Here is a 13,242-nt window from a genome sequence, read left to right as displayed (position 1 = left end):
TCGGCATTTTTACAGCGTAACTCTAGGATAGTTTTAAACGCAATTATATCCGGTCTTCAATAATAACCGTGGTAATATTTTTATACTCGTGGACATTTTTTATTTATTTTTTTTTTCAATTCAAATTCATCTAATACGTATGTGTAGTTAGTAAAAGTGTATTTAAACAGCGTATGCATATGAGTATCATAAACATGATACGTCTACTTATACACGATGAGATGCTTGCGGCACGCACATTAACGCGGTGGCTACGCAGACGACGTGTACCGTATTAATGTAATTTTACAGACGCGAACCTGCTCACAGTATTATAATAATCGGTGGATTGGGCATGTATGTGTGCGCGCACGCGTAATTGGAAACGCGAATGCAAATCGTATCGATAATAAGAGAATATCGTGGAAGCAATGGCTAAGAAATATTATTATTTATACGCGTTTAACGTGTACACAGCGTACACGTAGCATAATACAAAACCCGATGTACCTACGTATTATTATTATTATAAATGCGCGTGTGAACGAACCGATCGCGTTATAATACATAAGAGCAAATAAGTAATGGTCATTCAGCGTAATATACGTTCATTTATGTGTTTTCCGCACACGGCCGTTTATCGATGTGTATACTCGTATGCGTAATAATAAATATTATTTATTTACACGTTTCGTGCCCAATCGATTGCAATACACATGATGCGCACGTAAGCATTACGCTCAATAATATACTGCAGTACACGATTTAGTAGGTGTAATATCAATATTAAGAGTACGATGAAGTTTTCCGTTCTGCGGGTAGAAAGGCGCAGGAAAAACAAATCATAAATTAAAACAGGGTCGCCGCCGCGTGCGAAAACGTACGGTATCGTTGAAATTATGTGAAATCCGTACAAGTTTTGGAAAGCATTAATGAAATGAAGGCATGAGCAAGAACAAGGAAAATACTCTAGTGTCTTGAGAATATGAATATTAACCAATATTATTATTATATAGGAAAAAAAAACGATCAACAATTATTTCAAACCCATATGGCAGTGATTCTCATCTTTTTTTCGTTTATGTCGCCTTTAGCCACTAGAATATCAAACACCGCGTCGTCCTAACATCAAAATAATAAACAATCTTAACTATATATTTTGGAATTATTCTTGAAATAACAAAAAAAAAAAAAAAAAATTCAGTACGCAGAAAAATAATAAATACACCTACAATTTATTTGAGTTGCAGGGTTCGATAAACATTGATACTTTAAAGTTCAAATCTGCAAATAAAAATAAAAAAAATAATAGTATATATACATTTGTATAAATACTAATGAGAAATTTGATCCTGGTGGTTTTTACAAAGTTAAGAAAATCAAGAGTTGATGGTGGATAACCCGAATGGTATATTGTCTTCTAGAGTTGTAAAGCTATAATACTACATAGCAACAGCAGAATAACTGACTAACGACCCCGGTTAAGTCGATAAAATAATCGATAATGCAGCGATTTCGCAAATCAATATACTGCACGTGTTTTTCGGATATTAAGAGTAAATATAAATAATATAAAGATCTAAACTTAAGGGTATACTATTTACATGACAATTTGGGCATAAAATATAATCTCATTAAAATAAATTATATTTTTTTATTCTTCCCGTGGAGATTTCGTGTCCCCCCCCCTACCCAGGGTCCATGTCATCCCGGTTGAGAACCACTGCCATATGCGTATAAAATTAATATGTATGGAAATACATTCAATAAATTTATATACGAATAATTTAATAAACGTGTAATGAAAATCAATTAATTTTAATTTTTAACGGTATTTTATTTAAGTGTTTAGTTTTTTCGATGGTCCGGCAGTGCCGCGGTCCCATGTGTGTCGGATTATCTAGAATCTGCTGTAATGATGACAATTAATCGCCCGTGAGAAAATATGTTCAACAGCGAAATAGTGGTAGGTATGTATTATAATGTATTATTATACGATTATAATGAATACCTATCGCTATTGTGTATAATTGTGTACAACGGTACGTTCACAGTTGATCGCTGCACACGCGATCGATGCGCGTACGACGTACTTGTTTTATTTGCGTTTTATACGCTTAATTAATTGATCATGTGCTGCCCCATACGGCATGTGTACTTTGGGAAATTATAATACAACCGTTTCCAACACGATGTATTACAATACAGCATACCGTAACGCGTACGACGATCAAATTACTGAGGTATAGTATCATTCCGACGTACTGTTGTTACGTATGCTTCAAACGTTTAACGTACAATATAATAGCATAACGTTCAAGGCGGCGATAACGCGAAAGAGTCAATCTAACAACAACAATAATATGTTAAAACGTCAAATCCGACGGTCGTCCGTGGGTTAGTTCACGAATAATAATGTTTAGCGGGCATTCGTTGTTCAACATAATATGCGTGATAAACGTTCCCGTTTTGTTCGGGGAAAATTAAACAAACCACGAATACGCCAATGCGTTCGATAACTCGTGCTGGTCATTTTTCGTAGTCTAAATATTTTACGAAGATTGATATGGTGTTACGTGAGATTTGAATGCACGGCTAGTAGTGTAATAAAGGTTTCCCGGTGCATTCGAAACGCGACATATGCTTTATAAAAATTAAATTTGATTTAGATGTAGTACAACGGAAATCCAGCGGAACCAGAACCAGAGTTTACGTCTAAAAAATATTTGGTTTCGAATAGTATTACGATGACTACAAATGCCACGGTGTTTTAACATTTAGCAGTAAATAATAGAACATGTTTGACGGGTAATTATGCCCGTTTAGAAAACATATACGGTTATGCAACGGAAGCTAATTAATATAATGTAATAAAATTTGAAAAAATCTTTGATTTAATAACGTACTTAAAATATTCAAGACTACACGTAGAATTTTGAGTGTATAAAATATTACTACGTATAATAAAACAAATAACCAATCTGAAATAGGTAGGTGCTGGGTAATTAGTATTTTTATTTTTTTTACAAAAAAACCATCCCGTGTTTACGCATATGTTAATTTAACGTGATTCTAATGAATAGATAATAATTTGTTGTCACGATGAATGACTATATGGAGGTGCTCATAGTAAATTGAATACGGTTCTGAATTCGAAACCAGTTTGGTTGAATTATGCATGTTTAAATACGTAATAAATTTGTGGGCTAATTCGTTTTTAATGGAATTACGGTTTTTAAAATCGCGTGGTTTTAATTTCAAATCGGCCGAGGATTTATTTTATGGAGAGAAAAAGATTTAAATAGTTTGAATTATGTTGAGTCGAAAACTGGTTTAAAATCCAGATGGTCTTCTAGACGGCGAACGATTCTTTCTTGATCATTCATGCATTTAATTAATATTGTTTTTTTTTTTTCTGTAAAGTTATTCAAACATACCCGGTGTATTCAGATTTCATTATTCATAAAACGATTTCGTCGCGCTCAATACCTCGAATTAAAAGTCGGCTACCGTATTTTTATTTTAGCCATCCAAAAAATCGTTATGTTACTATTTACGAGTGTACGACAAACTAGGGTAGTGTATTTGCATCGAGTGTTTGCACAAATCTGACATTTGTCCTTCGCACTGATATAATCCAAGACCCGCAAGAGTAAACCGTACGCGTAAAGGCTTTACATTTAATTCGAGCATGTCCGCATGTCTCTTGTAAAAATGTATCAATTTTATCTGAAGAAAAAAACAATCGCGCTAGTGTCTGTGAACAATTTTTACCGCCCATACAGTATGGTGCGACAGTGCAAAACTAAACGGATTGAATCTCATGGATATTTACAAGTTGGCGCGCGGTCATACTGCCATTGATAATGGCCGAAACGTCAACTCGGGGAGACAAAAACGTGGTTTTTCAAAGGCGATCTCGAACGTAGTCGATGGATTTGTCGATAACCGGTCGCGCGATCCGCGTCCAAAGAACCACTCGTCGACACGTTCTACACGCACGATTTGCCGCAGTCTTGTGCAGTGAGATGTGCCTCGCGTGCGCTACGGATTCCAGTTGCGCGGACGACCGAGCGGTGGTGACTACTACCCGTGAAACGTTACTTTTTTAAACATTTTTTTTTTCCTTTTCTTTTCACCGAAAATTACCGCGTTGTTCCGTGCGCTCAACGACCCGTCACGGACGCACGTGCAAACCCGATATAATAGCGTGCGCAAATGTTAAAACGAAAATCCGAGTATTATTAACGCGCGAGCTCCTTTCCGCGAAATAATTCGTAACGATCTCGCGAGCGTAAAACGGCGCGTAGCTACCGGCGTCGGAACTCCGAATCGGTGTCGTAGCCTCTATTTTAGGTGAAAAACGAAAAAAAAAAAAAAAAGACAAAGGAGGATAACGTTCGTGTGTACGTTCGACTGGAACACCGCGCGTAATCAACATAATACGTACCTAACCAACCGATATCGTAACGTTAATGCACTCACCTAAGAGCCTGGGCATCAGATCCCTAGGCGACATGACGCCGCATGGTTGATGGGCGGCGATCATTTGCAGCGTCGCGTTCTTGTTGGACGCGCCGGCCGGCCCGTGGTGCGGAAGTCCGGCCGCGGACGACGCGGCGGCGGTGGTCGATCCATCCGCGGCCGTCACGCCCGGCCACAGCCCGTGCGGATGCGGTGGCCATGGGAAGGACGCGTACGGGTGTGACACCTGGTACAGCCCATAACCGGCGGCCCGGGCGAACTCGGCTGCAGCCCTCTCGGCCGCCCTGTTCCGCAATATCCGGTTGATGCTGCTCACCGATGGTGCCGTGCCGTTGGTGCACACTCCTGCGAACACACACACAGGTCGTTATTATGTATTTCACGTTTTCGAAGGAATGAAAGATAATTCGATTTTCGAAAACTTGAGTTGTTCGATTTACACGAACACGTCAACGTCTCGAAAAGACAGGGGTTCTAGTGTTCGTTTATCAAAGTTTTTCGGTCGACACACGGCCGCCAATCCGGCTTTCGAACGCTGCCGGCGTTTCTGTACTCGGAATATGTTTGAACAATACTGTTCAAAGAAATATTCTTTTATTTTGCCGACAAACTTGTTTGTCGAGCGTTGGGATGGCTTTGATCTCAATTCACCAAAACCATTTTTTGTTCAACCAGTTCAAAATAGGAGAGAAGCAGGTACATACGGTTAGATTAGAAAAAAATTGTGTTAATTTGTATAAAACTATATTAGTTGAATTTATTGTTTCGTTTTGAACATTTAAAATTATAAAAAAAATTTTGATCACTTGTTTATTTATTGATTTATTATTATTTTTATTAAGGTCATAACTTAGGTAATAAAGGTTATAACCATAAAGCAGTCGGTACAAAACTATTAACGAATAAATCATGTACATATAATAATTGTACTTGCAATTTTATACAATTTTATGTATATTATTCGTATATAAATCATTGTATACATTTTATTTTTCTATTTAAACTCAACACATTTGAAATGAAATTAATTAAATTACCGTTATTGATCAAATCGCTTTGATTAGTATTTCAATTTATTGTTTTTAAAATTAAATATTCAGCATTGTTTACCAATAAATATCCGTCTCTTGAAATTTGACAGTATTAATTTTTTTAAGACATTAATATAAATTTTTGGATACTTTGTAATATATTTTTACTGTTTTTCTGTTTTTTTTTTTAAATATACGAAATTAAGTTCAGACAATTATAAGTACACTGCAGTGCGTGCATATATGTGTGTGTGTGTGTGTGTGTGTGTGTGTGTATATATGTTTCAAACGGTCTCACAAAAGAACACTTGAACTTGGATGTTTGGAACCGACAGTCGTGCAACTTGAGTATCTATTCTGCTTTAACAACTGTCTATATTCGTCTGCCCTTCTATCGGGCTCATTGCAGGTGTATACGACGGAACGCAGTTCTATTGTTTAGGTTGACATGTGCCACCGCATCGAGCCCACACACGACCTAAACGATTTCATACGATATTCTGATTATATAAAGTGTTACCAAACGGTAACGATCAATGAATATAAGAGTTACAAATGATTATATTTATTGAAATCGAATAATACCTTTTTGTCCTTTTTTTTTAGATTTTATGCGTTACGTTCACTAACGGTTTATCCAATTCCGAGAGAAACATTCGACGGGTAATAATATCATATTTAAGAAAAAAAATAAACATTTAATTAGCATATTTGATCGTTTATATATTTGGATATAGGTATGTCCAACAAGAAACAACAATTATTTATTTATCCCCATTAATTAGTAGAGTAGAATTTCTTGTTTTTCAAACGATTCAAGTTAAATTGCGACGGTAGTATATATATATAAAAAATAATAATCTTATAAACTATATAAAATAATAATTTTACCTGATTTTGAATAAAAAACGTATCACTTGAAAACGTAAGTTTATTCAACTAAAACATAGATTTGTATTGACAGAAAAGGCGTGAAAAAAAATCGAATGACAGTACTATAGGTACTGCCTAAACATAAAAGTGTATTGTTGAATAGTTAGTTTTTAAAAAAATATTTTTAAACAATAAAACATTAAATCGAATTTGAATAAAATTATTGTTTTTCTATTTTTTTGAATCATATATTAAATTAAAGAAGTGTTTGCTTTTCAAATTCATAAATTTCTATAATTTACATAAAAAATTAATTAAAATTTAAAAATATTTGAAATGTGGTTAAGCATAAATTATTCATTTTACTACGGCAACCTTAAGTAACGAGTTATAATTCTAACTATACCTCGTATTAACTTTTTGAATTAATAAAAATTATTTACAGAAAAAAAAAGTTGAAAAAACATAAATGTAAAATATTTCTGTATAATATTACTATTAGCATTATCAATTACCATTTTACTGTTAATTCAATTATTAACAACTTTAAATGTAAATGTTAATATTTTATATTATTTGAATATGATGTTTGAGATTTAAATAAATACATGTCGAATAATGATTGAAATCGAACAAATTTCTTATACAAAATATGTCAGTATATATCTTACATCAATTTTGCTTTAAAATATCATTGGCTAAAAACTTTTCGGAACATACGTGAAGAATGAGAGCGGTGTTTTTTGCCAAACAAGATTACCGTATTTCTTCGGTTTTATGATCAATAGCATATAATTGTAAATTCACACATACTACTAAACTATAATACCGAGTTGTGTGTGACAAACAAACGACCGGTCGTCGTGCGGAAATTGACTTGTCCGGAGAGAAAGAGATAAAAGATGTCATTGACGGTAGCCAAATCGATTGAATTTTCCTCCACTTCCCCTCTTCCACTATCGCTCATTGCGAGCTGTGGGACATCAAGTTTTTATGTAAACGTTATTATATATATATATATATATATTATACTATGTAATATTAAATTTTCGTAATGCCCCGGTCGTTAAGAAACGGACAGAATGAGTACGAGTGAGACATAGCCAGAGAGACGGAGACGGAGAGAGAGAGAGAGAGAGAGAGCATTTTGACGATTCAAGTCCGTTCAAGTGAACGTTTTCCAACTGGCAGCGCCCAAGAAGTAGCTTGTTCGCTGACGTGACTGACACACGGCACGGCACAATATAATAATTTTCATTCTGTTCGGTTCACACGAAAAATATAATCCTTTTATGCCGTCATATAATTGGTAAAATGGAAAAGATAAATTCGTTACCCGTTGTTATATTTGTTGTCGTCGATCGATTTGACGACTGCGATAATGATGACGACAATAATAGTAGTAGTAATAATAATAATAATAATAACAACAACAATAATAATAATACAATATAAATGTTGAACGACCACTACACAAGTGTTCTGTGTGTAAATGACACACACAGTTCCACATTACTGTTGCCGAGTACACGATATGTCGATGTGTAAAAGAAAATATTACGATGAAAAGGACATTGAAATGCGCCTTCAAGCCCACGTCGAATTACCGTCGAAGGCGTACATTGTAACGTACTTGCTACACACGCCGAACACCAATGATCCCCATGACCAATTTAATTACGAACCTGCGTCTGTGTGAAGTAGTTTTTAAAAGCGATAATGTGTTTCAATGATTCGTTACGAAACAATGTGAACGTTGGATAAACGTAGACTTGACTAGTCACGTAGTACGCCTAAACATCTACAATATTATCGAACGAAAACTGACATTGCGGTCCGCCGAATGCAAATTGTTCTCGAAAATACGAATCATCGTACTGATATTTTTAATAAATTTCTTATGTTCCCTACGGTACATGTCTGTTTTGATTTGCGTCATTTATTGGAATACCACCGCTTTAGATTCAATACATTTAAAACACTTCGATAATCTCGTTTAAGCGCGAGTAAAACTGTTTTCATTTGAAGTTCTTTAGTAATTTGATTTTTTAACTATCAGACGACGTGCGATCAGAATGTGTTTTACATAATGCAGAATTATCGATTATGATGAATTATGGATTCAACCGTTTTAAATTGCCTACCCAGAAACCAGTAAATATAAACGATTTTACATGCTCGCGCATGCCCTAACATTTCAAGTTGTATTATTGGTTATTCGAACACAAACCAGTTACGCATGAAATGTGTGTATAAAGATGATCCAACGTCAACTATTTAATCAATGGTTATATAATTATTGAAATAAGTACTTGCAGCTAAGTTTCAATGATTGTATTTTGTAACCATTGGTCTTATGAAACGTATTAACCGCATCGGTAGTTATACATATATTGTGCGAGCTAACAATGTTATCAACAAAAGGTTCAAATTAAGTAAGTGAATAGGGACACCATTAGATTATTAACAATAGGATGGTTTATTTTCAGACGTGTGCTCTTCTTTTTACTTGTTCGGTTCGGAGGTGTAATTGTAATAGAAGAACGACAATATTTTCGTGTCCGAGTTTAACTCGGTTAAAGAAAGCCGTAAATACTAACAATTTGTATGACGTTCATGTAAATAAACCCATATAAATATTTATGTATTTCAAACTCCATGTCTTTAACGTGACTGGAAATGTTGATAGGTAATAACAATACATCATCAATTAAAAAATAATACAACAAGAATAGGTATCAAATTTTAATCTTCGTAATTCTCACGGAATCACGGTCACGAAATGTAAGGTTAGTAAATGGATATTATACTGATAGTTTTTATGGCTTCCATTCCCTAACCTTTACCAAATGAACTGGATAAATTTATCTATAATGAATAAAGCACTATATATGTTCCCAAAGATTGAAATTAATCTTAAATTCTTAACGATAATCAATTACTGTTTAAGTTACGCTTATCAGAAATGCTTAATTGTTCGCTATGCGTTTGTTTCATAAAACATGGATGAAATTGTCGATTATGAATATAACTATAAAAATGTTTCGGTTAGCGAAGAAATTAAATAATAAACTCAATACTAGTTGCTATGAAAATTTATATTATATTTACCTTCGGATATGAGCTTTTCGCGTATCTCCCAAGCGAATATTGTTGGATTTTCGCGTTTGTAGAATTCGATTTTCGACACCACCGCCGGCGTAGCTACCTTGGGCTTACTTCCACCGATCAGCCCAGGTGGTCTTAAGGTTCCTATGAAAAAATGATAACTGACGGTTAAAAATTGCCCAGTTATCCGGCAAAATATCATACGAGTACGTTATGGTTTTTGTTCATAAATGTATACGTATATTATTCATTCATATGACAATCTCAAAATAATTTGTCATAGAACATAAATATAAAAAAATAGGTACAGATCAATTTCCTCTCATGGGTATTCCAACAACGGATAGTTCATTATAAAAAGCATTTAATCGAAATATATGTTCGAAACAACAAAGGTGTACGTTCTATTCCTCCAATAGTGGGTACTTGTTATTTAAAAATGGTTTCCGTACTCATTTCCAATAGAACTTCGATTACGAATATATTAAATTATTTATTTGATAATACAATTACATAGTGTTATGTAAACGAAACACATACTATAGTTATGATAACGTTATCGTTGACCATCTACGTATACGAGTAAGTATATGTGAAACATTCCGAATCAAAAATTGAAATTTTATCGTTATACGGACACCTTCTTCTTCTCTTTCGCTTTTCTCCCAACTCTTTCGGGTCGGCCACCATTGTCCTAAACCTTCGCTTGTCTTAATTTTCTACATCTAAAATGCATTATACGAACACATAGTTTAGCTTTAAACTTAGAACTGTCTGCAGGTTAGATGCGTAGATGTCTGGTCATTCGATAACAATCATGAAAAAATCAAGTTGAAATTATTTTACAAATATTAAACGAGGGAAATAATTTTTATTCAATGAAAATACAAAAATATTTATCATAATATTATAATGATTGAATATATTATATTCAAGGATAATTATTTAAAAATGTACAATAATAATATTGAGCAAATATGTGGAAAAAAATGTACATTTATTATTATTAATTGTAAGCAAAATACGTTGTATGGAAACTGATCAAGAGATATTTTTTAAAATCATATACTCCTTGGTCCTTTGTTTTTTAAAGGAGTTAACGAGTTTATTAGTTTAATTAGTTGTTATCATTTTTTTAAATTTAAAATTTTTTTATTAACAGTTTAACTGACTGCTTGGCGTCGATGCGTGCGCATCATTTTACATTTACATTACACAAATGTACACGAAGCCATAGATGTTCCATGAAACAATGTCTGTACTGTATGCCAGTCATAATCGTATAGTTAAAAATCGGTACTACGACAAATTAAGGTTGTTCTACATGAAATCAAAGCACGTCAAAAAAAAAAAAAAAAAATGAATAAAATTTAATCCAACACTGAAATTTACTTTAAATTTAGAGAAAACACAAACGTTGAACGTTTAATCGCTCTTTATAGTAGACAATGAATAATATACATGGTTATTAAAACATGCGATGTAGGTACAAATATGTACTCATTTTACGTAAGAAATTTGATAAAAAACCAATTTAATTTTTGTTTATATTTATATATGTGCTTGCGCTGTGCTTGACTGTTTTCAGCATCAAATTCCTCAATGAGCTTTTAAAATTCGGCATCGTTTGCCGAAAGGGTAATAATAGGTAATAATACCCACGCGGTGTTCCGCATGAACATGATGAAGTATAGAATTCCGATTTATAATTCGGTAAACGGACTTTTTTTTTTCTGCCTTCCCGTTTATTCGATGACGTGCACCTGATCACTCGCTGAATGTACAATTTCCGTGAGACGAAGACAAGCGAAACGAGAGGGAAAAAAACTTGTAATGTTCAACGTGGGAGCTAACGAGCGTTTCGTGTACATGATATATGCTGTACGTATTCGACGACTACGTCCGCGTGAATATACTTAGCAGTTCCTTAGGGCCTCCGATTACACTGCGCAACAAACGCTGTCACGATAGCCGATATTAGAACATTATATTTTACCATATTTACACGAAATCATAAAGATATGAACCGTGTTCCTGATTTACGAATGAAAATTTAGGCGAACCACAGGGTCGGGTACACGGAGACATTTTTAAACTTACCAACAGTAATAACAGTGCAATACGTTTCAATCGCAGGCTAGGTACTAATGATTTTCATATCGAACCGACCGAGTAGGGATTTCCAGTCCTTCCTGGTCGCGATGAAACCGTTCCAGCAGCACCGGGCCGAACGGGCGCGTACGGTACAGGAATACGTGACGTGTACGCGCGCTCGGGACGTTTGGCCGGCGAATGCGGAGGGGATAATTGCGGGTAAACGCGGCGGCGGCTACCGTTCAAAGTATTTATAATTCAAAAGGATATAATAACCAGTGGCCTTCGGTGCCCGGGGGGGGGGGTGGGGGTGGGGGGGGGGGGGGGTGGGCAGCCATGCAGGAAAGCATGCGAACGTGACGCGCGGAGGGGATGTGCGAGCGCGACCGCTCTTGTGCAAGTCTGCGTGCGCGACCGTCCGAACGGTGTGGGTGTACACTAGGGGGTCGTACGTATTAGAATAATATAACATGTACGTGAATGCACGCGCGCGCGTTTGTATTACATTGTTATTGCCGTGCTCGTGGACGGCGTATCCATGGCGACCGGGTTTTCGTGTTGTTTTACGACCGTGTTGCTTTGCGGTCACCGACTGTTTTAACCCGTTCGGCCGCGTCCCGCCTACGGTGTGTGGCCGTGGTGTGCCCGCGCGTATTTGAAAATATATCAAACCGCGTATGTATTTACGTACACAGGTGCCGGCACAATCAGTACGCCATTGTGCAACGCGTGCACCCAGTGGCGTGGTGAACTTTCTACACCTATGAGGGCAAACAACATTCGAGGTAACCACCACCAGGAACAGCGTTAAGAGGGAGGAGGTTCTAAACATTCAAAGAATCATTGGATCGAGTATCGTACATCCGATTTTAATGTACCTGAATGATTGGCATTTATTATTACAGTTTATGTACGTTGCACGTACATTGTACAATGTTTGTGTTACAGATCTCGCATGAACCACCCATCCATCTATCGACAAGAATGAAGAGGCCATTGGCCTCTCAAAAATCCTTTCACCACGCCACTGCGTGTACCCATAAAAAGTGCAGTTGGTCAAAGTTTCACAGATTTTTATAATTACTAGGATAGCTGTCTGCGTATCGCATACCTAACCGTGGTATCATTCGTCAATGTTTACAGATTTCTATCATTTTTATACCGTTATAATTTCGAATTGATGAATTCTTAGTCGTTAGTCAAATACGCATACGTAGTCAGTCATCTGATTCTTATGCACGTCTTATGTAAAGTAAGGCACTTGATGATCCTGCAGTGGCTACGTTTTTCGGTTTTCGCCAGGAATCGTAATAATTATTTTCATAATCCTCGAAAGCTCGTTTGCAGGGTCCACCAATAGTTATAATGTTTCACGCCTTAAACCGTCGCCACACTACTTCCATCTCGATATTCGAGCCCGTGTTTTTCACTCGTTATGCAATCGTTGTCGAAACCAGAGCCTTGCGTACCAACTCGACATCGCAGTTTTATTTGTTTCACAAAACATTAGACACGCGCGTTGGAATACTTTAATTGTTTCACCGTCATATTACATCATAATAATATTATACGAGTTATTAGCTGGTACGCAGAGAGTAGTACATATATTTCTTACCTCGTGACTTGTGAAATAATGTGATATATTGTGTTACCATGAAGATGACGTCCGGTA

General features: G+C 35.8%; 1 protein-coding gene across 1 annotated transcript in view; it reads right to left on the bottom strand.

The window, feature by feature from the left end:
• Window positions 1-13,242, bottom strand: part of LOC112689017 (paired box protein Pax-6-like) — a 52,471-nt gene that overhangs the window by 3,614 nt on the left and 35,615 nt on the right. Inside the window, exons 4-5 of the mRNA XM_025562509.1 lie at window positions 9,480-9,620; window positions 4,465-4,809 (exon numbers count right to left, since the gene is read on the bottom strand). Coding sequence (XP_025418294.1) covers window positions 4,465-4,809; window positions 9,480-9,620 — 486 coding nt within the window. The remainder of the gene's footprint in view (window positions 1-4,464; window positions 4,810-9,479; window positions 9,621-13,242) is intronic.

The sequence above is a fragment of the Sipha flava genome, unplaced genomic scaffold (assembly GCF_003268045.1).
Source record: "Sipha flava isolate LNK unplaced genomic scaffold, YSA_version1 41_pilon_pilon, whole genome shotgun sequence".
NCBI lineage: Eukaryota > Metazoa > Arthropoda > Insecta > Hemiptera > Aphididae > Sipha > Sipha flava.
This window is presented reverse-complemented; position numbering and strand designations above follow the sequence as displayed.